The following is a 24,736-nucleotide window of genomic DNA, read 5'->3' as shown; positions in this document are numbered from 1 at the left end:
ATACCTTGGGAAACTGTAGCCCCCCATAAGCCCATTTGCTTTTATATTGCATTTTAATATCCAAAGCAAAGGGGTAAGATTCTTCTTACCCTCCCTCCTGGCATAGTCTCCACTCTTTTTCCATAACATCTTCCTCAAGTGTTTACATATCAACCTTCCTTTTTAGATTGTTAGCTCCTAGAAGGCAAAAGCTGTCTTATTCATTTTAAATATTTTTTACTTTGTTTAACTAGCTTAATAATGCTCGGTACATATATGTGTTCATTCAATGTTGGATTAATGAATAATAGACACTCCTCACACTTTACATCTGTTTCTTTTCCCCATTAAAACAGCTGCTTTAATGTTCTTTAATTTGATTTGCCTTGTAAGGAAATGTTGGTTGGTGTCTGTAGAATCATAGGAGCACAGCACAGAATGGGTCTTTGGCAAGTCTCATCCAAATGATAGTTTCAGTGCTCCCTTCCCCTTTGTTAGTGGAGACCATCATTTTTTATGTGTGGTTGGTCATACTCTCAAAAGGATTAAGAGTTACATGACATGGTGTAACACAAGATTTGCAAAATGTGAATCAATGTCCCTCCATTTGATCCGCAGCTTCTCATAAGGCAGGATAAACACATCATTTGCTGTGTCTTTTGTCTTTCTGATTATTATTACTTACTATTGGCTTTTAAAAACTCATTGCCAGAATTTGCTTCTAGTTTATCTTTCTCATCTTATCACTTAAAAGATAGAAAGTGTGCGTCACATAGCACTCAGCCCAGGATATAGAGAGTGCTAAAAAGAATCTGAAATGGCCTCTGAAACTAGGCTGTGGTTGGTTGCTTTCTCCATTCTTCTCTAGTCCACTCCTCACACCTTTCTTTTCCTGCCCTCCTAGATTTATTGAGGTATAGTTGACATATAACATTGTACTAGTTTAAGGTGTACAATGTGATGATATATCTATACAGCCATGCGTCACTAATTGGCAGGGCTACATTCTGAGAAATGCATTGTTAGGCGATTTCATCATTGTGCAAACATCGTAAAGTGTACTTACACAAACCTGGATGGTATAGCCTACTATGCACCTAGGCTATATGGTACTAACCTTATGGGACCACAGTCATATATGCAGTTCGTCGTTGACTGAAACATTGTTATGCGGCTCATGACTGTATATTGCAAAATGATTACCACAATAAGATTAGTTAACACACCCATCACTTCACATAGTTACAAATTTTTTGTGTATTGAGAACTTTTAAGATTTACTCTCTTAGTGACTTTCAAATATACAATACTATTAACTATAGTCACCGTGCTGCACATTACATCCCCGGAACTTGTAACTGGAAGTTTGTAACCTTGGACCACCTTCACTCATTTCCTCCCGCCTCCCCTGCAACCCGACCCCTTGCAACCACCAATCTACTCTCTGTTTCTATGAGTTTGGTTTTTTTAGATTCCGCTTATAAATGAGATCACTATGTCTTTCTCTGTCTGACTTATTTCACTTAGCATAATACTCTCAAGGTTTTTCCGTGTTGTTGTAAATGGCAGGATTTCCTTCTTTTCTATGGCTGAATAATATTTCATTGTGGTATATATATATATACCACAATGAAATATTGTGGTTTTTTCCATGTCTTGGTTATTGTAAATAGTGCTGCAATGCACATGGGGGTGCAGATATCTCTTTGAGATAGTGATTTCGTTTCCTTTGGATATGTACCAGGAGTGGACTTGCTGGAAAATATGATAGTTCCACATTAAATTTTTTGAGGAACCTCCATACTGTTTTCCATAGTGACTGTACCAATTTACATTCCCACAGTGCACAAGGGTTCCCTTTTCTCCACATCCTCACTAGCATTTGTTATCACCTGTCTTTTTGATAACAGCCATTCTAACAGGTGTGAGGTGATAGCTCATTGTGGTTTTGATTTGCATTTCCCTGATAATTAGAGATGTTGAGCACCTTTTCATGTACCTGTTGGCTATTTAAATATCTCCTTTGGAAAAATGTCTGTTCAGATCCTCTCCTCGTTTTTTAATTGGATTATTATTATTTTCTCTTGAGTTGTATGAGTTCCTTATATATTTTGGATATTAACCACTTAACAGATATGTGGTTTGCAAATATTTTCTCCCATTCCATAGGTTGTCTTTCATTTTGTTGGTTGTTTCTTTTGCTGTGAAGAAGATTTTAGTTTGATGTAGTTCCACTTGTTTATTTTTGCTTTTGTTGCTTGTGCTTTTGTTGTCAGATCCAAAAATTCACGTCAAAACCAATGTCAAGGAGTTTTTTCCTTATGTTTTCTTCCAGGAGTTTTATGATTTCAGGTCTTATATTTAAGTCTTTAATCCATTTCAAGCTAGTTTTTGTGGATGGTGTAAGATAGGGGTCCAGTTTCATTCTTTTGCATGTGAATATCCAGTTTGCCCAACACCATTTATTGAAGAGACCATCTTTTCCTCATTGAGTATTCTTGGCTCTCTTGTCCAATATTAGTTGACTGTATATACATGGATTTATTTCTGGGGTCTCGATTCTGTTCCATTGGTCTACATGTCTGTTTTTATGCTGGTACCATATTGTTTTGATTACTATAGCTTTGTAATATAGTTTTTTTTTTTTTAGCTTTATTAAGTACTGAAATGTCTTTTTTTGTGTGTGTGAGGAAGATCAGCCCTGAGCTAACATCCATACTAATCCTCCTCTTTTTGCTGAGGAAGACCGGCTCTGAGCTAACATCTATTGCCAATCCTCCTCCTTTTTTTATCCCCCAAAGCCCCAGTAGGTAGTTGTATGTCATAGTTGTACATCCTTCTAGTTGCTGTATGTGAGACGCGGCCTCAGCATGGCCGGAGAAGCATTGTGTTGGTGCGCGCCCAGGATCCGAACCCGGGCCGCCAGTAGCAGAGTGCATGCACTTAACCGCTAAGCCACGGGGCCGGCCCATGTAATATAGTTTGAAATAAGGAAGTGTGATGCTTCTGGGTTTGTTCTTCTTTCTCAGGATTACTTTGGCTATTTGGGGTCTTTTGTGGTTCCATACAAATTTTAGGATTGTTTTTTCCATTTCTGTGAAAAATGCCATTGGAATCTTGCTAGGGATTGCATTGAATATATGGATGGCTTGGGTAGCATGGACATTTTAACAATATTTACTATTCTAATCCATGAACACAGGATATGTTTCCATTTATTTGTGACTTCTTCAATTTCTTTCATCAATGTCTTGTAGTTTTCAGTGTGCAGATCTTTCATCTCCTTGGTTAAATTTGTTCCTAAGTATTTTATTGTTTTTGATGCTATTTTAAATGGGATTATTTTCTTTATTACTTTATCAGGTAGTTTGTTATAAATGTATGGAAACAGAACTGAGTTTTGCATGTTGATTTTGTATCCTGCAACTTTACTGAATTTGTTGATTAGTTCTAACTATGCACCCCTGTTATAATATTAGAAAATCTCATTTTAACTATATATTTACCATTACCAGTGACTTTTACACATTTATATGTTTTTACAATGTTAATTAGAATCCTTTTATTTCAGCTTGAAGAATGTCCTTTAGCATATCTTGTGAGGCAGGTCTAGTGGTGATGAACTCCTTCAGTTTGTTTAGGAAAGTCTTTATCTCTCCTTCATTTCTGAAGGACAGCTTTGCTTGTTGTAGTATTCTTGGTTGACGGGTTTTTTCTTTCAATATTTTGAATATATCCCCCCGTCTCCAGGCCTGCAGGGTTTCTGTTGAGAAATCTGCTGATAATCTTGTGGTGGCTCCCTTGAATGTGACAAGTCACTTTTCTCTTGCTGCTTTCAAAATTCTCTCTTTGTGTTTGACTTTTTATAATTTAATTATAATGTGTATCAGTGTAGTCCTGTCTGACTATTTGGAGTCCTTTGGGCCTCATGAGTCTGGATGCCCATTTCTCTCCCCAATTTGGGGAAGTTTTCAGCTGTTATTGCTTTAAATAGACTTTCTGTCTCATTCTCTTTCTCTTCTCCTTCTGGAATTCCCATAGTGTATATATTGTTTCTCTTGGTGAATGTTACCAACTGCCATAGGCTTTCTTCACTTTTTTTTCAGTCTTTTTTCTTTTCGCTCCTCTGACTGGATAATTTCAAGTGACCTATCTTCTAGTTCACTGATTCTTTCCTCTTCCTGGTTGAGTCTGCTGTTGAGGCTCTCTGTTAAATTCTTCAGTGCAGTCACTGCACTAAGTTGGGCCTTGAAATGATATTGAGCAAGTTCTTCAGGCAGCAAAATATAATTTGATGCCATGAGGGAAGAGATGAGTAACTTTTAAATGGGGAAGGAGTAAAATGATTCTGGGCTTTAGTTGGCAAACATATCTGTAAAAGGCCAGATATTAAATATTTTAGGCATTGTGGGCCATATGGTATCAGTTGCAACTACTCGGTTCTGCTGTTGTAACAGGAAAGCAGCCATAGATGATTTGTAAATGAATGGGAGTGGCTGTTTTCAATAAAACTTTATTTATAAAAACAAGTGGTGGGCCATCGTTTGGAGACCCCCATGTTAGAGGAACAAAACTTTATGGGAGAAGATTATAAGCCTGGTATGTTTTATCAGTAGGAAACGTGAATGCAAGGTTCACACTTGGCACATGGTAATTGCTTGATAATTATTTAACAACCCAGATCCATGAGCCTATAGTTCTGCTGATTTGAACAAATATAACTAGACTTGAATTGCATTATAAAAAAAGATGTTAGGTGTCAAAAAGGTACTTTTTAAACTAGGTTGCTTGTTAGATCTTGTCAGAGGAGTTTATGGGCCTTGGAAGTCTTTACCAATAGGGGAGCTGTGTGATGTGGGTTAAGCTCAGTCCTGTTTGAAGACACTGGATTGATGGCATTTTAAGATATACTTCTAGGACATAAAGGGAGAGAGATTTAAGAGCTACAAAGCAGCAATCAGTAAGTCATAGTGATTAATTGAATGCAGTGGTGAGGAAGAAAAGGTTAAGAATGGCCTCAAAGTTTGGAACTAGGATGATCAAAAGAAGAATAATATCACCATCAACACAGAGATGCCATGGCTGAGCTCCAGTGTCACAAGAAGACACGGATTGGATTTTGTACATTATTAAAGATAGAGTGCACTCAAGTTCTTCATCCCTTCTGTTTACTTGCCCTGTGTTTCTTTCACTTTAGTCTTCCTCTTTTCCCTACAGTATCAGATTATACCTGTGCCACTAGGGAAAATTTATAGTTGAGTCATTCAACCAAGTCAACAATATTTATTGGGTACCCAGGCATTGTTGGGGGCACTGCATCCAAACTTGCCTATTACTTTGCTTATCTCTTTGCATGTTTAGGCGTGCAGAGTTGGTGAATTTTAAATTCTCTAGAATAGATCCTTCCTCCTGTGTTTTATTTGATAACTAACCCTCCCAATTAGTCTGTCTGGTCACATCTAAAGCCCAAGCCAAGACTTCTGTTGTGAACCAAACTCCCATTTTTTTCTGTGATTGCCTAAGAAAGAAGAATCTGAGCAGAGCTTTAGAAAACTTCTCTGTGCTATGAGGTTCTAGCATTCAAAATAGAGATTCTCAAGTTCATAGGCAAGGAAAATGTCAAGGTCAATGAAAATGCCTGCTACAGTGACATCTGCATACAGATAATTTACTACTATCCAGAGCAAAGCCAAACCTGAGCCTTAGGAGTTGGCAAAAGTTTAGCCAATGGTCTCCTGAGAGGATTCTGGGAAATAAGGTTCTGGCATTCCACTCTCTTTTAATATTTGATGTAAGTTCCCTGTCAGATCATAGGCAAACACAGCTCTTATTGATTGGTAGTAGTCTGCTATGGGCAGAGAAATTTAACATGGACTCTGGGAAGGAGAACATTTTAGGGCAAAGTTACAGGTGCATGGGTAATTTGAAGAAAGTAAGTTAGATGGATGAGGGAAAGTTTCAAGATTAGCTCATTAGAAGAGGCAGAAGAGGTACTGGGAGTGGGCAGGGAGAGGAGGTAGAAGCAAAGGGTGACTGTGAGGCTCGCATGACAGCAGGAGGTCAGAAAAAAGTGCCCTGTTATTGCCCCAATGTCTCTGGTGTGCTCCTAATCACGATAGGCAGACAGAGGGTGAGTTGTATTGTGTTCTATGGCCATTGACCTCACTCTAAAGGTGGTCTCTGAAAATGGTGCTTAGAGGTCTCAAGAAATACCCCTCCTCTACAAAGTCCAAAGCAAAGCACTTTCTTTATTCTTTTAAATAATGTTAACTCTGGCTGTTTACCACTGAAGGCTCTGTAGAAACAATGAGAATTCCTTAATCAAAGTATGATAAAACTCCCCCAGACACAATGCCAAAAAGCTTGGAAGAAGAACTGTTGTTACCTGAAATTCCTTTCAAGTTAGCTTTGAGTGGATCAAAAAGATCAGTGACTCCCCAAGAATTTAAAATGCTTTTTAAGTTGAAATGATTTTGGATCCTAAATCTAAAAGACAAAAACAAACCATCAACTTTCATTTAAAATTGTCACTCAATATACTTTCATACATACCACATGCCGTCCAAACTCCCTCACTTGGAAGTCAGGGATCTCCAGGCTCATTTCCAGCTTTATCTTCCATTGCGCCTTCCCATAAACCCTACCCACTGACTCATTTGACCACACAAGGCTCTCTCCCACCTCTGTACCTTTGCTCCTGCTGTTCTTTCCAGGTCTCCCCCATCTCCCTTGATTGCCTTTGAATTATTATCCTTTCCTCTAAGCCCAATTCAATTTTTATCTCCTCCTCTTATCTCCAGCTCTTTTGTGACCTTTGGTTCTTAAAGCCCCATTAACACTTTGTTCTACTCTTTTGATGTATAGAACATTCTTCTTCCTATTACTGTTATTTATGAGGTTGAAACTTCTTGAGAAGAGAGGCTATCCTGGTCAATTTTTTATTGCTTAATAATAATGAATATTTACTGAGTGCTTACCATAAGGCACTCTGATAAGTATTTTATGTGGATTATTTCATTTCATGTTCACATAACTGTTATTATTAATCTCATGTTTTACAGATGAGAAAACTGAGGCTTAAAGAGTTTAAGAAACTTGCCCAAGATGACATAATGAGTGCGTGGTGGAGCTCAACTCAAATCGAGGCTGAGTGCAGAGCCTTCGCTCTTGTTGTCTACACTATGCTACCTCCCATCTCGTGTGGCATCTCACACATAGTAGGTGCAGAAAAGAAGCTGTTGACTAACTAACAATTAATAGACAGTCTCATTTGATAAGACTTATTTTCATGACTGCTGTGTGCAGTGTGTGCCTTTGACGCCCAGCAGGGGAAAAACGCAGGTGAAAACTTTGGTTTTCCTAGTAAGTCCAGAGGGCAGGAAGAATCAGCACACCAACTTTGTAATATTTCCCCAAGGGCAAGGTATTTAAATTTTACTGTGGAAGCATCCTTTAAAAGGACTACTGACATTATTTTTCTTTGAAAATAAAGAAGTTCAAAGTGGAATTTAGGTGGTCTTTTTCTATAAACCATGCAAAACTTGTAGGAGAGTAAAAATACTGGACAAAACCATTTAATATCAAAGGTCTCTGTTGCTGTACAAGACAATGTGACCAATATTTTAACCAAAAGTATCCGATTTTCTCCTAAATGTATGTTGTAGATCTTCAGAATAGTTTCAAAAAAAGGTATGTGCTTTCTCCAAGTATTCTGACATTTCTCAAAAAATTTTGGACTACCTCTTCTGAAATGATCTTAAATACCTAAAACACATATTATGAAAACTCTTTTTTTTTGTTTTGTTTTTTGTTTTTTGTGAGGAAGATCAGCCCTAAGCTAACATCCATGCCAATCCTCCTCTTTTTGCTGAGGAAGACTGGCCCTGGGCTAACATCTGTGCCCATCTTCCTCCACTTTATATGGGAGGCAGCCACAGCATGGCCTGACAAGTGGTGCATCGGTGTGTGCCCGGGATCCAAACCTGGGCTGCCAGCAGCAGAGTGCAAGCACTTAACTGCTATGCCATGGGGCCAGCCCCTGAAAACTCTTAATGCTGAAACATAGTGGTGAAGAGTGTGAACTTGGGAATCCAGTGCCGGGGTTTGAATCCTGGCCCAGCCTCTTCCTAGCTGAGGGATGTGGGGCAAGTTACTTTACCTCTCTTTGCCTCAGTTTCTTCATTTGTAAAATGAGCATAATAGTAGTGCTTGGTTCTTAGTGTTGTGAAGATTAAGTAAAATAATCCTTGTAAATTGCTCAAAACAATGCCCAGCATAGCTCATGCACTTTATTGTTACCATTGTGGTTTTATTGTTTCTCAATGATATTGAGAAAGAGCTAAGGGATGTTTGAAGCCAAGTATGGTGATTATGGTGAGGGATAAAATAGGGTAGTATCATTTTTAGTAAATTAAAAACAGTAGTAAAAGTGGGGTGTGACTATAAAAGATGAGAGTGATTTTTTTGGTATGGCAACGAAGGCCAGACCAGAAGAAATGCTACTAAAATATCTTGAGTAAAAAAAGCACCCTTTACCAAAACCAGACAAAGATATTAAAAAAGGAAAACTACAGATCAATATCTCTTATGAATATAGATGCAAAAATCCTCACAAAATACTAGAAAATTGAATCCAGCAACAAATAAATCCCACCATGACCAAGCAAGATTTATCCCAGGAATGCAAGGTGGGTGCAACACGTGAAAATCAATCAATGTAAAACACCATACAAATAGAATAAAGGACAAAGGCCACATGATCATCTCAATAGATGCAGAAAGAGCGTTTGACAAAATTTGATACCCTTTCATAAAAACAAAACAAAACCACTCAACAAACTTAGGATAGAAAGGATCTTCTTCAACCTGAAAAAAGGCAACTACAAAAACCCACAGCTAGCATGATGCTGTGCAAGACTGAATGCTCTCCCCCTAAGATCAGGAACAAGACAAGGATGTCCACCACTTTTATTTAACATTGTACTGAAGGATGTGCAGGGCAATTATGCAGGAGAAAGAAATAAAATGCATCCAGATTAGAAAAGAAGAAGTAAGTCTATCTCTATTCATAGATGATTTGGTTTTTTTTTTGTGAGGAATATCAGCCCTGAGCTAACATCCGTGCTAATCCTCCTCTTTTTGCTGAGAAAGACCAGCTCTGAGCTAACATCTATTGCCAATCCTCCTCCTTTTTTTCCCCAAAGTCCCAGTAGATAGTTGTATGTCATAGTTGCACATCCTTCTAGTTGCTGTACGTGGGACGTGGCCTCAGCATGGCCGGAGAAGCAGTGTGTCGGTGTGCCCCTGGGATCCGAACCCGGGCCACCAGTAGCAGAGTGCACGCACTTAACCGCTAAGCCATGGGGCCGGCCCTGATTTGGTTTTGTAAATAGAAAATGCTAAGGAATCTAGACACACACACACAAAGTCTTAGAGCTAATAAATGAGTTCGTGGAGGTGGCAAGATACAAGATCAAGATACAAAAATCATCTGTGTTTCTTTATACTAGCAATGAACAATATGAAAATAAAATCCCATCTACAATAGTATCAGAAGGAATAAAATATTTAGAAATACTTAGAAATAAATTTAACAAAAGAAATGTAAAACTTGTACACTGAAAACTACAAAACATCATTGAAAGAAACTAAAGAAAACCTAAATAAAATGAAAGATATCTCGTGTTTGTGGATTGGAACACTTAATATTGTTAGAAAGAAACATTCCCCAAATTAATCTACAGATTCGGCACGATCCTTATCAAAATCCCAGCTGCCTTTTTGGCAAAAACTGAGAAGCTGATCCTAAAATTCACATGGAAATGCATGGGACCCAGAATACCCAAAACAATCTTGAAAAAGAACGAAGTTGAAAGACTCACACTTCCTGATTTCTAAACAAACTAAAAAGTACAGTAATCAAAACTGTGTCATACTGGGAAAAGTATAGACATTTATGCCTATAGAATGGAAGTGAAAGTCCAGAAATAAACCCATACATTTATGGTCAATTGATTTAGACAAGGGTGCCAAGAAAATTCAATGGGAGAAAGAATAGTCTCTTCAATAAATGGTGCTGAAACAACTGAATAGCCACATGCAAAGAATGAAGTTGAACCTCTACCTCACACCATATACCAAAACTAATTCAAAATGGATCAAAGACCTAAATATAAGAGCTAAAACTATAAAACTCTTAGAAGAAACGTAGATGTAGATCTTTGTGACCTTGGTTAAGCAATGGTTTCTTAGATATGACCTCAAATAAAAAAAAAAGTACAAGAAACAAAAGAAAAAAAGATTAATTGAATTTCATCAAAATTAAAAATGTTTGTGCTTCAAAGGACACTGTTAAGAAAATGAAAAGACAACCCACAAAATGGGAGAAAATATTGACAAATCATATGCCTGATAAATGACTAGTATCCAGAATATATAAAGAACTATTACAACTCAACAATAAAAAGACAACTAATTTAAAAATGGACAAAGAATTCAAGTAGATATTTCTCCAAAAAAAGATAGATAAATGGCCAAGAAGCACATGCAAAGATGCTTGACATCATTAGTCTTTAGGGAAATGTAAATGAAAGTCACAATGAGATACCGCTTTGCACTGCCTATAATGGCTATAATCAAAAGGATGGGGGCTTTCTCCTACAGTTGTTGTTACACATAAATGTGAGGTCAGACAGGCTGCAGCCATCTTGCCTCCAGCCAGGGAAGGAAGTCAAAGCAGAGAAGAGGACATTGCTGGGGGGGCAGAGAAGGTGAATGCATTCTAACTAATATAACTAAGAATAACTATATAGTTCCTGAATGCGAACTTTGTAACATCCCTACTTTTTAATCCATATTTTGGGAAGGCAGTCTTTATCCTCTCCCAACCTCCCTTCCTCCATGAAGAGGGGCTTTTTTAAAAAACTGTGGTAAAATGTACACAACATAAAATTTACCATTTTAACCACGTTAAGTGTATAATTCAGTGGCATTAAGTACATTCACATTGTTGTCCAACCATCAGCATTATCCACTCCAGAACTTTTTCATCATCCCAAACTGAAACTCTGTACCCATTAAACATGAGGAGGAACTTAAAAAAAAAAAAAAAAAGACAATAGCAAGTGTTGATGAGGATATGGAGAAATTGGAACTCTCATACATTTCTAGTGGGAATGTGAAATGGTGCAGCCACTTGGAAAACTGTGTGGTAGTTCCTCAAAATATAAAATATAGAGTTAACACATGACCCAATAATTCTATTCCTAGGTATATATCCAAGATAATTGAAAATATATATCCACACAAAAATGTGCATGTAAATGTTTGTGGTAGCCAAAAAGTGGAAACAAGCCAAAAAGTGTTTTGGCACCTAAATGTAGTAAATGCACCTAACGGAATATTATTCAGCCATAGGAAGTAATGACATGTGCTATGACAAGGATGAACCTTGAAAATATTATGCTAAGTGAAAGAAGTCAGACACAAAAGGCCATATATTGTATGATTTAATTTATATGAAATGTCCATAATAGACAAATCCATAGAGAGAGAATAAGTGGTTGTCTAGGGCTGGGAGGGGGAATGCCAGTGACTGCTGATGGGTATGGAGTTTATTTTTGAGATGATGAAAATGTTCTGGAATTAGATAGGATGATGTTTGTACAACTTTGCAAATATAATAAAAACCTCTGAATTGTACACTTTAAAAGAATGGATTTATGGTATGTATATTATATCTCAATTTCAAAAAAAAGGAAAGAAAATACCCTTAGAAAAGCATAAATCACACACGATGATGATCAGCAGCTCCTTGAAGGAACGGCAAAACTCATTTTGGATATATGAGACCTGGTGGACTTTAAAAATATATCTAATCACTTCTGATATTAGAAAAAAATGCTCATGCTTTGCTTCCTACTGTGTTGACCTAAAAACTGTTTTATTCATTAAACAAGTATATATTTGACATTATTAGTCTTTCTTGTAGGGCATTACATCATTACAGATATAAATGACCCCTGTTACCACTCATTGTTGATTTTCTTGATTATTCTTTTGGGATGCTAATGTCCGTAATGAAGACTAATAGTCCTTATACATTTTATTTTATTTCTTTGTAAATAAATAAAAGTTTACTTTGGAAGCTAGATGTCATAATTCATCCAGAATTTACTTGCTTGGTGATGTTTTGCCACACAATTTTTGCATTGCTACCCATGGTATGCAAAGTTTTTGCTCTTGCTAAATGAAAAATGCAAGCTGACTACAGAACAGGTCATACTAAATGGTGAATGAATGATTTGAGGAACTAGAGGTAAGTTCTTACCCAAAAGCTGACTTGTGTCTACTATGGTCCAAAGTTTTGTACCCAAATCTAGACCTAAAATAGTTTTTACTTCTTTCTCTATTTATTCCCTAAAGGGTTTAAAGCTAGTTTTTCATTTTTGTTTTTTTGCTTGGTTAGTTTGGCTTGTGAAATAACCCTATTTCCCTGAACACTTCTTTCCTTGGAGAGCAGGTTTAATAGTCTTAGGGAGATAAAAAAAATTTATCAGGATGAGGTCAAGTGTTAACTAATACCTAGCTTACTATCATCTCTGCCTTCCCGTCCCTTCCCTGTTCTCCAATGTTTTTCAGGATCATTCCTCAGGGGGTTGTGAGTTCTAAAGGCAGAAGCAGAGACCATGGAGGGTTCTCAGTGGAGCAGGCACCTCCCTGGGGCCTCTGCCTCACATCGGCTGCTCCAGGAGGAGGCCAGCATCTGTCTCCTAAACCCAAAAAGACTGTGGCAAATTCCTGCACCAGGTTGCATTTTCTCTCTACTTTTAACATTGAAAGCTCCTCTTCCCTCTCTGAGCTTCTTTCAAATGTAACAGAAAGATTAGGGTTACTTCTCCTCTTTGCTAGAGAGATCTGTTGAAATATCCAGTCTTGGTGCTTTGATTTGGGGTCCAAATATTTGGTTTGGAGAGATAGGCTTTATCTTAGAGTTAAGTTCGCTTTCTGCCCTTGCTATGCCAGATCCCGCTTTAGACCTTGGCCCTTAACTCCCTGGGGCTCTCTTTGTGTGTTTTTATTACAGTGCCTGAACTTATTTTTAACTCCTTGACAGGAGCATTGCCAAGGCCTCTGGCTCAGCACTGCTGAGAGCCTGGTGGGTGGAGAAGGCCACGGTGGCCAGAAGGGAAGAGAAGGAAGAAGCAGCATGCTGAAAATGAGCGCTTGGACAACATTCCTAGCTCAGTGTTGGTCTACAAATTAATTATAAATTTACTCTGATTTCAAATGTACCAAAAAGCTTAGCATTTAAGGAAGTTCAATGAGGAATCTTTTTGTAGTGTAATGAGTTTTGCAAATAGGTTTTCCTTTGGAAAAACAAAATCTAGCATCATCATTTAACTTTTTGGCAATTTGTATTTGTACCTATTGGGTTTTCTTAAAGAAGGACTTACCTCTGTTTAGAAATAATGAGACCTTTCAGCACAGAGACTTAAAGTCTTCAATTCTTATGCCTTAATTCTGTTCAGAATTATATCTGTATTTGCTCAATTATATTAGCTATCTTGCCTCTTTGGTTCTTGAAAAATGACAGTTGTATACTCTGAGGATGTAATAAGACTCAGGGAACATTCCTCCAAAGGAACTGACTGCTCTTCTTTCCCTGCCCAGAGAACTGGCCGTGGCGTGATGCTGGAGTGGAGGTCTGGGGGCTCCGGTCTGGCCCAGTGAAGACAGGATGTCTCCTCTTGAGATAGACCCCAGGAAATTAGCTCCTTTCAGTCTGTGTCATGAGCTAGTCAGCAGTGACTCTGAAATGGACCTGAACTCTAGGCTAACTCCGCCTTGGCCTAACCTCTAGGGATGCCTTAGACAAGTCAGCCCGGTGGTCACAAACAGACCCGCATCAGACTGCCTGGGTTCTAATCCAGGCCCGGTCGGCTGGGTTAGGCTGCAGGGCACCCCACAAGGAGGACACAGCTACTCACCTGGGCAGGAACACATCCATCCTGGCTCTCCTCAGGCTGGAGGTCCAGAGGTGGATGATGCTGGCTGTGAGGTGTGGCTCAATGCGGGCCAGTGGGGTACCTTTGTCACGAGGCAGCACCAGGAGCAGACTCGCTGCACTTCCCAGGTAGGGCAGCTCCAGCACCCCCACCTGATGGCCCGCAGGGTCCTGGAACTGGCCTGGGGGTTCAGTGGTTGGAGGATTAGTTCTGTCCCAGGAGCCAGGGGAACCAAACAGTGCCAGGCCCTGGGATGGGCCTGCTCACAGAACTGGAAACGATGCACTTTGTTAACAAGGTGTCCACCTCACCCTCAGGAAGCAGTTTGAGGCCAAGACTGTTGGGTGCTCTGGTCATCTTTTCTGATCCTAAGACCTAGAATCTCTAAGATACCCTCACAGGGCTCAGGGCCTGTTGTGGCTGGGCACAGTGGGTACAATGGCACGTGGGAGAACCATACACCCTGTCTTAAAGGGCCAGTCACTCCAATCCTGTCTTACTGTGGTCATGTGGGGACCCAGGCTCTTTGTGCTAGATCTTCCTATCTTTCCACGAAAGCTCTAAACCCAGATGTCATATGAAATTTCCCAATTTTTAAAACACTGCATAGTCCTGACAAAACAGGAGTCCAGGCTGGATTTGATCTGGGGACTGATGATTTGTAACCTGTGACCTAAACAACTAGGTCTCAGGATGGGCAGCTGGGAGCTTGTGGGCAGTGGCAATGGCTGGCCAAGAACAAGTCTAGCCCATTGGGCAGAGCATGATTTCAGAAGCAGCAGACACAGATGGCCAGAGACAGGGAGCCCCAGCGAGGCTTGCTGGTGAATGCAGAGGCAGTGGCGCCACCCAGTGATGGGGAAGGAGGGTAAGGAATATGGAGCAATCCAGGGGTGCCGGGGAGACCTGGCAGCCCCAGCCTCAGGCGGAGCTCCAGGCGGATCCCTTCCTGGGGAGGACGGTGAGGCCTGGGCCCTAGTGTTGTGGGGCAGCAGAGCTGGCTGGCCACTAAGGCAAAATCTTAGGCTCAATGGGGAAAGACGGGTGCCTGCTTCATACTCCTTACTTTATCTGTTCAATAAATAGTTGTTCAGCGTCCATTATGTGCCAGCCCTGTGCACTGCATGCTGGGTGTCAAGGGAAGAACAAGAGTGTCGTGGAGCCTGCCTGCGATAGCGCAGCTGACAGTCAGGTCAACCAGCACGGGTCACGGAGGCAACAGGAAAGTGTTAGGAACAAGAACTGTAATACATCTTAAAGGGATGTTTACTTATCCAGTAGATGTTCTTCTGTTCTCGTCTTGCTTGACCTCAATTAATAATTATTGGTTGAATAAACAAATGAATAAATTCACTGAGCACTCACTATGTGTCCTGCATGGAATCAGAGCAGGATGACTAGCAAGTTTTCCAAATGCCAAAGTTCCTAAAACACTGATTTCAGTCTCACTGGCTTTTCCCTGAAGAGGAACATAGTTAGTCCCACAGCTGGAGGGGGCTGAGCCTGCAAATGAGGGTTGCCAGGTGTGACCGGAGAGAAGGTGTATATGGGCAGGCTGGCAGGGTCCCTTCCTCCCTTGCCATGCTGGCGTCCCACTGAAGCATCCACATCACACACCGGTCTGCTGAGATGGGGCTGCCAGGCATTGTGTACCCCCACTCTGACCGGGGTGAGTGACCATTAGGCAGGGTGGGCAGGAAGAATGACAGTATTTTAGGACCAGTGGCACTTTCAGTGTGGGCATGCTCTTGAGAGCCTTTTAGACTGGACGCTCAATCTTCCATCTGTTCTCAGCATCAAGCAGTGAAGCGAGTCTTCATTTTATGGTGGTGCCTGCCAAGGGAGGGGTTTGGCCCAAACATTTTTGGTTTTACACAGACTCCTCCATCTACTAAGTGCAGAGGGAAATGTGAAGCATGAAACTGGGTTTCTCTTCCCCATCTGGCTTCTTACTGTCTTCTCTGAGTCTCCTGGCTCACTGGTCTTGCCTTACTCCACACCCAGCAGACAGCAGAGGGGACCACAGAGAAACTCAGCCCGATCCTTTAAGAGCAGAGACCTGGCCTCCTCTCCTGCCCACACTCCTCTCACCCTCGTGTTCCTTTCATTAGACAGCCCGGCCATGGGGAAGGAGCTCACCGTAGTTGACCTCGGCCATTTGGTACATCATGGGGACCTGGAGGATGAGGCCCTGGGCACAGGTGAAAGGCAGGAGCTGAGTGTCCATGGAGGAGAATCTCTGTCGCCAAGTGCTTTGGAAGGACATGGTGCTCACAAGCGCCAGCTGAGCAAGTGCTGTGTCGCTGCGCTCCCATGTCAAGCCACCTGGGCCCTCACCTGCAAGGGGGAGAGCGACCGTGTTGCTGACACCCGTGCACACTCTGGGGGGTGCTGAGGCATCCCTGAAGTGGGGTTTGTAGCCTGCTTGTTAGTGTCTATTAGTTGTGGAATTGTAGTGTTTATAACTAGCTGTTGCTGAAGACCATGCTTTTGTTCTTTTCTGAACAGGTTGGGATGCTCCGGCTGGTTCCGGCTGGGGCCGTTGTCCAGGAGGCATTAGGGAGCACTGCTCAGGCAGACCCCTGGGAGGGCCTAGGTGCTGTGATAGGAGATGCTGCACAATGTCGCCGCCTCACCCCATCGCCCCAACAGCAGAGCTTCATTCCTGGCAGAGCCTCTGCTTAGACAACTCTCAGGGCGTGGTCATTATGATCCCACCAGTTACCAGAGAGAGGAGCAGGCTGATCGCCCCTCAAGGGGCAGTTTTTGCCCCAGCCCTTTATTTATTTGATAAACACATGCTTTGTGCTAGGCTCTGTTTAAATGCTTTAACAAACCCTCACTGACTCCTCCCAACAATTCTTTTGTTGTCCCCAGTTCTACAGATGGGGGCACGAAGGCTCAGAGAGGTTGTCCAAGGTCACGCACTTGTGAGTGGCAAAGCCACTATCAGCCCAGTTGCCCAAGACAGAAACCTTGGATTTGGACCCACGCAGCCTGGCCCTGGACTCCAGGCTCTTCACGGCCGCACCAATTGCCTCTCTTTCTTAGAGGACAATCCACCCTGGGGATTGAGAGCAGCTACTGTGGCCTTGGGCCCCTGGCAGCACAACGAGCTGAGATGGGGAATTAAACATTTTTAAATAAATTGAAAAGATATTGTGAAAGAGAGAAAGAGGAGGGTAGCTTCTCATCAATAGAAATCTTTGTGTTTGCATTTTAACTCTGCCCTCCTCATCCATGCATATATTGTTCTCAGTTCAGTCTTAAAGTGCACATCACCTTCTAGTCTGCGTTTTAAACAACAGTGGGTTTTGAATGTTCACCCTATTTCTGGTAACCTCTGTAATCATCAAAGGTGCTGGAACTAGACTACCTGGGTTAGAATCCTGGCTCTGTGGGACCTGGATGGGAGACCCAACACTCTGTGCCTCAGTTTCTCCATTTGTAAAATGGGGGCCATAGGGCCGGCTCTGTGGCTTAGCGGTTAAGTGCGCGCGCTCTGATGCTGGCGGCCCGGGTTCGGATCCCGGGCGCGCCCCGAGGCACCACTTCTCCGTCCAACGCGAGGCCGAGTCTCACGTACAGCAACTAGAAGGATGTGAACCTATGACATACAACTATCTACTGCGGCTTTGGGGGGAAAAAAATGAATAAATAAAATCTTTAAAATGGGGGCCATAATAGCACTTCCCTCCTAGGATGACTGTGAGGGTGAACTGAGATAATAAACATGGAGGACTTAGAAGAGTGCTAAATAAATAAACTGAGCACTCAGTAAGTGTTAGTAATTTTCATCATCTTTAATAATAATTATAGCTGCATGATATGCAGGTGCTATAATTCACTGAATCATCCCTACTTGCTGGACAGTTAGGTTGTTTGTAAGTCTTTTTCTTTGATAACACTGGGCTGAGCATCTTATCACATATAACTTTTTCTTCTCTTGAATTATTTCCTTAAGCTAAATTCCCAAGAAACCACTTTTTTGGCTCCTACTGCATTTTGCTATCACAGGGGGTTAATTGTAGATGAGAGCAGGGCTCAGGGGGACTCACTGGGGGACAGCTGCATGGGACAAAGCCTGCAGGGCTCCCTGGAGGTGGGAGGCTCTGAAGAGCCCCTTCGGTTTGTGTGTATGTAAGGGAGAGAGAGGTAGTAGGGGGCCAAAAGTCAGCTTTGCTTGCTTCATAGAGGACATCATTCAATGTAGGGTCCCCCAAGAGGACAAACTTCTGCTGCAATTGAGAGTGGCCTGAGTACCCATCCTCATGGCTTCTAACAAGTAATGAGTGGAATCTTTCCTTAGAGCCCTCTGACATTAGCCTCATTGAGGCGGACGGTTTTCTTTTACCTGTGGTCTGCCTGGAGGCCCCTTCATTGTCCTGGATGGTGCTGATGGGCTTGCTGAGGTTGGCTGGCTCCAGGCTGCTGTTGGCCCATCGGGAGACCTGCTCCACAAAGCAGGGGGAGAGCGGTGTTCCCACCTGCACAAAAAGGGTGCAGGCCAGCTCCATCTTGGTGCCTTGGCTGGAGTTGGGTAGTGTGGCATAAACGGCTTGCAGGAAGTCTTTTACCCTTTGGTCTGTGAAAAAGGTGTTGGGATAAATTGACACTGGTGAGTATGAGTAAGGAGTTAGCACAACTCCATTTGCACAGTGCCTTGAAATGGGGCCCCAGCACCTCCACTCTTGTTTAATAGGGTTCACCCACCATGTACAGTCAATCTGGGAATGTCATAGCTAAATCGCTCAGGAATTAGCCTGGACCTGCAGATAAGAAGTTAGGGAAAAAAACCCACGCTAGATCTGGAAGAAATCAGGCTGTGATTAAGTCAAATAGAAAAGCACTATGAACATTCCAGAGGCTAGTCTTTCCTAACTTTTGGAGTCAGAGATGTTGACTGGTGCTAGAATAGAGAGAGCTGGGAAAACCACAGGTCTCATGTGCAGAGTGATGGGGCTTCAGATATTCACAAAGTCAATCGATTTTGGGCAACCTCACAAGTAACAATGATGGATGGTGGCCGGGGTGTTGAATTGTCAGTATATCTTGTGCAGGGCCTTCAATCCGTCCCCATGACTGCATGTCATAAGCCTGAGTGACATTCAGATGCAGCCTCTTTTAGAACTATGCCTTCAATTTGAGAAACACAGAGGACAGGTAAGAACGCCTCCCATTCCCCATCTCCCTAAGACCTAGCAGACAGCTCAGGTTATTAATGTCAACAAGAACCTGCAAGAATGTTGAGGAAATAATAAGCAATTGAGAGAGTCAATAGTTTCCCCCTTCTTGGTTGGCAGCTAGACTTCTATTTATTTACTGCTTACACAGGAGATTGCTTCCTTTTCTCCATAATCAGTAGTGGATTTCTTTCTTACTCTGTTATTCAGAAGCTGCGGCTCTTATCCTCCTCTAGGCATCTGTAGCTGCAGTGAGGCCTCTCGCACACTAGCAAGTCAGGACACAGCTGAGTATCCCCAGCTTCCCACTCCTGACACCTGCAAGCTGGGCTATTCCAGCGGTCAGGTGCCCTTCCTGTGCAGGCTGCTGTGGAACGTGGCCTTCCCCTTGTCCTCCTTGCCTCTCCTTCCTCTTGGGCACATCCCCATGGCTCTCCACAAATCTCCCCTGTGAGACACATGCTTTGTGCCCTCTGCCTGCACCACCCTGCCCCATCCAGCTCTTCCAGGGCACCTGTTGAGATGACTCTCTCACTTGGTTGGGGTCCATCCACTCTGACACCCTTCATGTCGCAGAGGCCAGGCCAGGAGGCAGCAGCAGACCTCTGACTTCCCCAGCCAAAGTCCTCTGGGGTGGGTGCGTGGGGCACGGGCACCCAGAATACTCCCCAGCCAGGGCCCCCAGCCACCAGGCTGCAGACCATAGTTGCAGACAGATTTCACTTGACCACAAAACTTTCGCTACCAAAGCTGCTGCTTAGAATCTGCAACTGTACAAAAAGGACTCAGAATATATAGCTCATGAATTACAGCCTAACTTGAGCGCTTGCCTTTTATTTTAACGAGAAAAGAAATACATGAAAAAAATACTTATGATCAGATTTTCCTCTACTGAGGAAAGTTGTATGTGTTTATAGAACCATGTGCCTGTAGAATGTTGACTGTCTGCAGGGGCGAAGTGAGACATTTCTCTGGTCCACAGTGTAGTGTGACCTTAGAGTATTGTCAGAGAGCTCTCCCCTCTGTCCTGTCACACGATCTGGGACCAGTATTCCTTCAGCCAGACACACACATTAAAATAACAAAGTAAATTGGCTTGAGAAATCTTTTCTCCACCAGAGAAATGTCCCTGCCCATTTGCACACAGGAAGAGCTGTTCTAGGCGCTGCTGGAATATACATCACCAGCATTAAAATACTGAAGGTTGATGGTGTTCATAGACTCTGTGCTAAACACTCTATATTCATGATCACATTTAATTCTTTCAGCAACCATGTGAGTTAAGTGCTATTATGATCCCCATTTCTAGATGAGGGAGCTGGGGCTCAGACAAATTAATAAACTTGTTCAGTGCCATGGGGTTGTGGGAGGTGGTGCTTCATTGCCCTCCCGCCCACAGGTGAAGGACAGGCGGGCTGGGAGCACTCTGCTCGGGAAAGCCTTTTCCTCTTGGAGCACAAAGCCTGCTGTTCTGCCGTATGTCATGTTACGAGTTTCCTAGGTCCCTGTTCGTGATGGGGCAAAAGGGACGGATGTGAGTGATGACAAACTGGCCTCCCCCACAGCCCATGAAAGAGCATCCTGTCACTGCTGGCTTAATTCCTCTCCGCCTCCCCTTCCTAGGAAGCCGTCTTTCTTGCAGGAGAGGGGCTAGGTGGCTCTAATAGAATGCTGAGCAGGGAAGGAGGACAGAAGGAAGGAAAACCATGGGGGCAGCAGGAGATCAGAGCATAGTGGGGGAGGCGTGTAGGGTTTGAGGAGAGGGTCCCTGGATGGGTGGAGAGTGGGAGGAAAGTGCTAGAAGGAGAAATGGTGTTTTCATAAGTTGTGCTGCAGACAGACCAGCCCTTTAACTCATTTGCAAGACCAGCGTGAAGAGCACTTTCCTTTTTAATGCATTTGCTGAACTGAACTTCTTGACTGTGACGCTGAATCTGGCGGGTCCTGACTTTGCAAGGTTAATATATAAAAAATCCTCAAACTACGAGAAACATCTTTGTGACCCTGATGTTTTAATTGCCAGAGAATTAAAAGAGGGTTAAGTTTAGGATGATGTCCAAAAGGTTTGATTGTGCTGAGACAGTAATGAGAACGTCCCTGGTGAAAAATACAGAAGGCAAGGTCCTTGTGTATTTGTGCAACTACTCAGTGGCTTAGAGTGGAGCTAAGGAATTGTGAAAGAACATGGGATTTGGAGTCAGAAAATCTGGAACTCGAATCCTGGCTCCACTACTTGCCTGTTGGGTGAGCTGAGTCTTGCCAAAGTGTTACCCTCTTGTCTCATTTGTAAAATGGGGGTTATTAATAGAGGCCTAGCAATTGTATGCGGTTTCTGTGAGGATCAAATGACATAATGACTATAGAAGTGAAATCCACATGCAACATCAAAGAGAATTCTTTCCCAGGGGCCAGGCCACCTCCATCTCTGAGGCCTCTGTTCCTGGCATCGATCTTGTGCTTAAGAGAAAGCTCTATTCATTTACCTGGAAAAACAACGGAAATCCCTAGAACTTGGAACATTGGGAAACCGTGCATTTCATGTGGTGAAAACAAGGGTCCTTGATGTCTTTGGGGACATCACTGGTGTCTGTTCTGAGTCTCACTGTGCTCATACGACCAGCAGGGGCGCATCCTGGCACAGCTCCTGGTTGTCATGTACTGGCTGGATATGTGCAGTGAGAAGAAGACCATGCTGATGTGCCCACTGCAAACTTGGATAGATCTTTCTGTTGAGTGAACAGGAACAATGCCCCCCAGACCCTGGGATGTGCTGCTACTGCTTTTTACACATGTGTCTTGGTTAGTATTGATTTTTAAAAGAAAGACTGGGCCAGGGCGGGTGGTTGGCACTGGCAGGTTGGTTTAAGCAGCACATACATGATTCTCTGAGCTATCCTGGGGCAAACCAAAGTACAGGATATTCTATTAACTAGAACTCGGTAAGTGCCACATTCCTGTTCATAATAATTAACTGTGGCTCCAGGAGATAATGAGGCAGTTTATGAGTAAGAAAACAAAAGGTGGGATAATGTTCCATGGAGTTAGACCATTAAGCATTCTTGGCAGTTGGTGATTCTTGAATGAGCTCTGTGGAAACCCTGCCAATCATGTTTGGTTATCCAGGTGCCATGACTATATCTGACAGCAGAGAACTGACTGTGGTCAGTTCCCTTTCTCTGCAGGATAGCGACACTTGCGTTTCCCATTGCCCCCTAATCCTGACTTCTGTGAGACTCTGTTTTAAGGCTGAAACGTCTGCCCCTCTTTCATATTCCTACTTATTCTTCATAACCCATCTCAGATGTCATGTCTTCTGGGGAGCCTTCCTGATCTGCCAGTGGAATAAATCATTCCCTCCTCTGTACCAACTTATTTCAAATAAATACACTTCCCGCACTGCGTTCGAGTGTATTGCCATGCACATCATTCCTATGAGACTGAGCTGCTTCCTTATATATCTGGAGGCTGAGTTCCTGGCACAGCACCAGCCCTCGCAGCAGGAGCTCAAAAGCACTTGATGAATTGCATTGCGCTGACTCTAATGTGGCTGAAGAATAACTTCATGGACATGTGCATTTCCATGATACACTTGCTGAGAAAAATTAAGCTTGATAACTTATGTTTGTATTCAATTATCCCCAGAGAGAAAACACATTTGTCTGTTGGCCAGCAGGACCAGGAGAATTGTCTTGGCAGGGGACAGGATATGGACAGAGGGAGATGGGAAGCACAGCTGGTGCCTTGTGGCCTGACATCTTGAGTGGTAACCTTTACTTGCCAACTCAAGATTCTGGCCCAAAGGAAGCTCTCTCCAAGACTATGTTGGTATTAGTTCCTGTACTTTCTAAAAAATATTAATTTACACAGTTGTGACTCCCATCCTTTTTTATTGGCGTCTTACTCTAAGACGGAAAAGAAAAACTTATGTGGAAAGGAAGCATGAGTGTCTGTGTTAGGATGGAGTTGGTGGGTTGGTAGGAGGTGGGGCATTGAGCCAGAGACCCTGAGTCTAGGCCAGCTGTGGCTGACCTGGTGTTCATGAGACTCTTGGCGCTGCTGGCAGAGCTGCTCCAAAATACAGAATCATTAAATTATGTTGTTAGATATGGCACTGGCTAGAAGTCACAGATTTATGAAAGCAGGTTGGTTAAGAGTACAGGCTCTGTAGCCAGACAGCCTGGGCTTGAGTCCCAGCTCGGCCACTTACTAGCTGTGTGACCTTGGGCACGTTGCTTAAACTCTCTGTGCCTATATGCTGTTCTCTAAAATAGAGATAATATGATTACCTACCTCAATAGGGTTGTTATGACAAATAATTAAGTCAATATTTGCAAGATGCTCTGAACACTGCCTGGCACCTAGTAAGCACTATAAAAGGGCTTGTGAAATAAAATGGAAAAACTGCCGTGGAACTTGAGCTTAGAAAGGGAACCTTAAAAATCATCAAGGGTAACCACGATCCAAAGTTCAAGTGCATTCTGCTACATTCCTGCCAAGTGGTCATTCTTCTCTATGTGCCTGCCCTGGTAGCTGGAAGCTCCCTGCCTCCTGAGGCAGCCTGAGAGTGAGCATGAGTGTGAGCAGATGAGTGAGAGAGAGAGTGAGCAGGAGAGAGTTGAGCATGAGCATGAGCAGCAGAGAGAGCAGGAGAGTGAGCAGCCCTCTTACCACGGACAGTGTAACCCAGAGCCTCTACCAGCTGCCGGCCGGTGTTCCCTTGGGCTCCAAATTGCAGGATCTCCAGAGGGATGGACACGCCAGCTGGAGAAATGACGACGTTTGCTCCACTTCTCGCTGCTGCCACGCTCCGGTAGAGGCGAAGTGCGAGCTCGGTCTTCAGCAGCATCAGGTCCTCCCGGAGGTCGCCGTTTCCTCCAGGGAGGCAGGAGTGAAGGAGCAAGAGAGCGAACAGGAGAGGCCCCATGGAGGCAGGGAGTGTTCCTGCAGTTCAGAGGGAAGAGATGCAGGTGAGGGGAGAGACGGTCACATCCTACGGAGAACTGGGCCATCCCTGCTCTGTGTTCAGGGGCTGGGAATGGCCGAGGAAGATGTTCAGTTAGCAGCCTTAGTTACCCACCCCCAGTCCCACCCTGCACCCGCCTGCTCTGCTGCATCCTGCTGAGTCTGCATTGGAAATACTCACTGTGAAACCAAACTGTAAGTTGGAAGACCTGGATTTTAGGCCTGCTTCTGTCACTTATTAGATGTCTGACCTTGGGCAGGGCCCTGGTCGACCAGAAGCAAACCATTATGTTGGAAAAGAAATGTAAGAAGTACGTCCTACTCATTTTTCTTGGTATTTAGCCAGCTTACAGCTATGCCATGTCTGTCATTAATAATAATAATAATAATAAACTATATGATATATTAAAAGGACTTTGTATTTTCTCAATATTACAACAATCTTAATGGGTAGCTGCTATTATATTTCAAATATAGAGATGATGAGGTTTAGAGAGCTCAGTGAATCATTTAAGAAAACTCATGGGGAAAGAAACAGGCCCGTGACTCAAGTCCTGGTCTTCTATGAGTGGTATATAAAATATCGAGATATAAATGTACATTAAA

General features: G+C 42.8%; 1 protein-coding gene across 1 annotated transcript in view; it reads right to left on the bottom strand.

Annotated features, from left to right (window-relative positions):
- SERPINE3 (serpin family E member 3) overlaps window positions 1-24,092 on the bottom strand; it is a 29,685-nt gene extending 5,593 nt beyond the window's left edge. Inside the window, exons 1-5 of the mRNA XM_004433680.3 lie at window positions 23,837-24,092; window positions 18,340-18,570; window positions 16,125-16,322; window positions 13,968-14,166; window positions 6,365-6,465 (exon numbers count right to left, since the gene is read on the bottom strand). Coding sequence (XP_004433737.1) covers window positions 6,365-6,465; window positions 13,968-14,166; window positions 16,125-16,322; window positions 18,340-18,570; window positions 23,837-24,092 — 985 coding nt within the window. The remainder of the gene's footprint in view (window positions 1-6,364; window positions 6,466-13,967; window positions 14,167-16,124; window positions 16,323-18,339; window positions 18,571-23,836) is intronic.
- Between the last annotated feature and the right edge of the window lie 644 nt (window positions 24,093-24,736).

Source organism: Ceratotherium simum, chromosome 10 (assembly GCF_057802395.1).
Source record: "Ceratotherium simum simum isolate JZ-2026a chromosome 10, ASM5780239v1, whole genome shotgun sequence".
NCBI lineage: Eukaryota > Metazoa > Chordata > Mammalia > Perissodactyla > Rhinocerotidae > Ceratotherium > Ceratotherium simum.
This window is presented reverse-complemented; position numbering and strand designations above follow the sequence as displayed.